Genomic DNA, 2,361 nt, shown 5'->3' with positions numbered 1-2,361 from the left:
TTTTCTTTTTAATAGTACAAACGAACGTATGTACATGCAACGTGTATCGACTGCGTTTCCAGTCGGACTAAGCAAGGGAAGAACGATCAATCGCAAGTATAAAAGCCTCTTAACGTCTTTTTCTCTTTCTCTCTCTCTCTTTTTCTCTCTCTCTTTCTTATTTTTATATTCTTCTAACAACGATGGACTCTACACGATGACGATGAATTAGATGCTAATAATCGGGGGGGGGGGGGGGGGGGGATGAAGAAGGTGGAACGATGCGCGTGGAAGAGGACTAAACGACAACATGGTTTCGTCTAATTGAACTCATTCTAAAAAAAAAAAACTTTATATATAACGTTCACTTATCGACTCTATCCTGTCCAGTGATAGCCGCTCGTCTCTCGTTGCTAATGTCTAAGGAGCTAAATATTTCTAACCGACGTGCTCAAGCTTCTGGCCCCGAGCTTGTTGGATTTCTTTTTCTGAGACAGACCCTTGACTGTGGATCGGGGACGGATCGGTCGTGCATCAAGACGTTATTACTCCCAAGCAGTTTGATAAACTCTAAATATTTAATATACCTATCCGCAATTACATACGTGCGCGTACGTACGTGATTGCGTATAAATATAATTTTTATATATGTGATTTTGTGTTTGTGTGTGTGTGTGTGTGTCTGTGTTTGCTGCGTTTGTCTGTGTGTATATATATATATATATTTTTTGTTTTTCAAAAAGGAAACAGATTACTAGGCCTAATTGGCGGTACAGGCGCGAATCACCTCGCCCGACTGTTCAAGAAGCTTCGAGTAATTCGCGAGTATTGCACTTTTCTTCCAGTTCTTCCGTTCTCGCTCGTTCGACCTCTTCTTCTTTTTTTTTTTTCTTTTTTTTTACACATTTCCTCTCTTCTACTGCTTCAGCTACGAAAGAGAGCGAACGAGCATTCTCGTACAGGTACACGTCGCTATACAACTGCAACTACGTATAAACACAACCACGAAACAAGATTTCGTGAAGAACTTGGAACAGATTGGCATGTTTCGGAGCTTCCTGGACGCGCGGAGAGGGGGGTGGAGGGGGGGGGCAGAAATCGGAATCGAAAACTCCTACCCCTCGACGAAATTATTTTCTACGATAATCGAGAAATAATCGCGCACGTTCGTTCGCCTCGTCGAGAAGCTTTCTCTGTGCAGAAACACCACCGCTCGCGTGGTACTGTTGAAACAAAAGAATTGAAAATAACGGGCACAAGATGGTCGGGAGAGGGAAGGAACGAAAGGAAATGAAGGGTAGGAGAACAGAAGACGGGCCCCTGCACCGCCGCACTTATTGTTGGTCACAGCATCCGAACACGGAACCAGGAATTAAAACGCGGTGCTGGATTGCGGCTGTCGCGGCACGTTCGGCCCGTGGGGCACCAGGTGCGCTTCACCGCCGCCCCCGCCGCCACCGAGGACGACATCATCCGTTTCCCCGGTTGTCTTGCATCCCGGCTCCATGTCGTAGTCCGGCTCGAGTGCAGGATTGACTCGGCCGTGCGATTCGTCTTTGCTACCGTATAGCCTGCCGATACCGGCAGCCAAGACAGCCATTTGCTCGCCTTCCGCCGGATCCGGCCCGACTCTCTCCACGTCCTCCGGTATGTTGACCACGCACCTGAACACGTCGTAACCAGGCGCCAGCCGGCCGGTGAGGAAGGCTACCTGCGTGCCGTACGACACGCCTATCAACGTCACCAACGACATTAGCATCGCCATCGTTCTGAATGGGAACGACTGCGTGTCCGTCTCCTCGTCGTACCCCGGATAGTGAATCAGCGCGGGCAGGCCCATCAACGGCTCGCCACCGCTTATCCTCACAACGAAGGCTATTATGTACGCGGCTAGACTGCCGTAAGTGTTGCAGTACTCTTTGAAGTGGACCACCATCAACAGCTGAGGGAAGAGGATCACGTAGACCAGGTCCGAGCACATCGACCAAAGGCCATAGATCGAGGGTATCGTCAATGCCATCACCGTGCTCAATATGCCGACCACGCCTATTCCCACTCTCATCACCCAGATGATCTCCCTTTCCGACGCCTGTTTAACGGGGAAATGGCTAGTAGAGAGGCCGGACGTCGACTCGATACGGATTCGATTCTACGATCGTTGCTGCATCGTTCGAGGAAGTGGAGTTTGAAAGGGTGAGCGTAAGAAGGGAGATTTTGAAGCAAACACGAAAAATGTGGGACGATGAGAGCGCCACGAGATTAACGAAAGCTAATGAGAACGTTCATAATGTGACTGTCGGAATATCACGTATACGTTTCGTGCGAGACGTTACGTTCTTTCTTTCTTTCTTTCTTTCTTTTTTTTTTTTTTTTTTTTTTCTT

The 2,361-nt window shown here is 48.4% G+C and overlaps 1 protein-coding gene across 1 annotated transcript in view; it reads right to left on the bottom strand.

Moving 5' to 3' along the window:
* Positions 1-1,228: 1,228 nt before the first annotated feature.
* LOC122534173 (high-affinity choline transporter 1) overlaps positions 1,229-2,361 on the bottom strand; it is an 11,233-nt gene continuing 10,100 nt past the window's right edge. The window contains exon 8 of the mRNA XM_043664547.1: positions 1,229-2,068. Within this exon, the coding sequence (XP_043520482.1) occupies positions 1,352-2,068 (717 nt within the window). The 3' untranslated portion in view covers positions 1,229-1,351. The remainder of the gene's footprint in view (positions 2,069-2,361) is intronic.

The sequence above is a fragment of the Frieseomelitta varia genome, unplaced genomic scaffold (assembly GCF_011392965.1).
Source record: "Frieseomelitta varia isolate USP_RPSP 00005682 unplaced genomic scaffold, Fvar_1.2 scaffold_578, whole genome shotgun sequence".
Lineage (NCBI taxonomy): Eukaryota > Metazoa > Arthropoda > Insecta > Hymenoptera > Apidae > Frieseomelitta > Frieseomelitta varia.
This window is presented reverse-complemented; position numbering and strand designations above follow the sequence as displayed.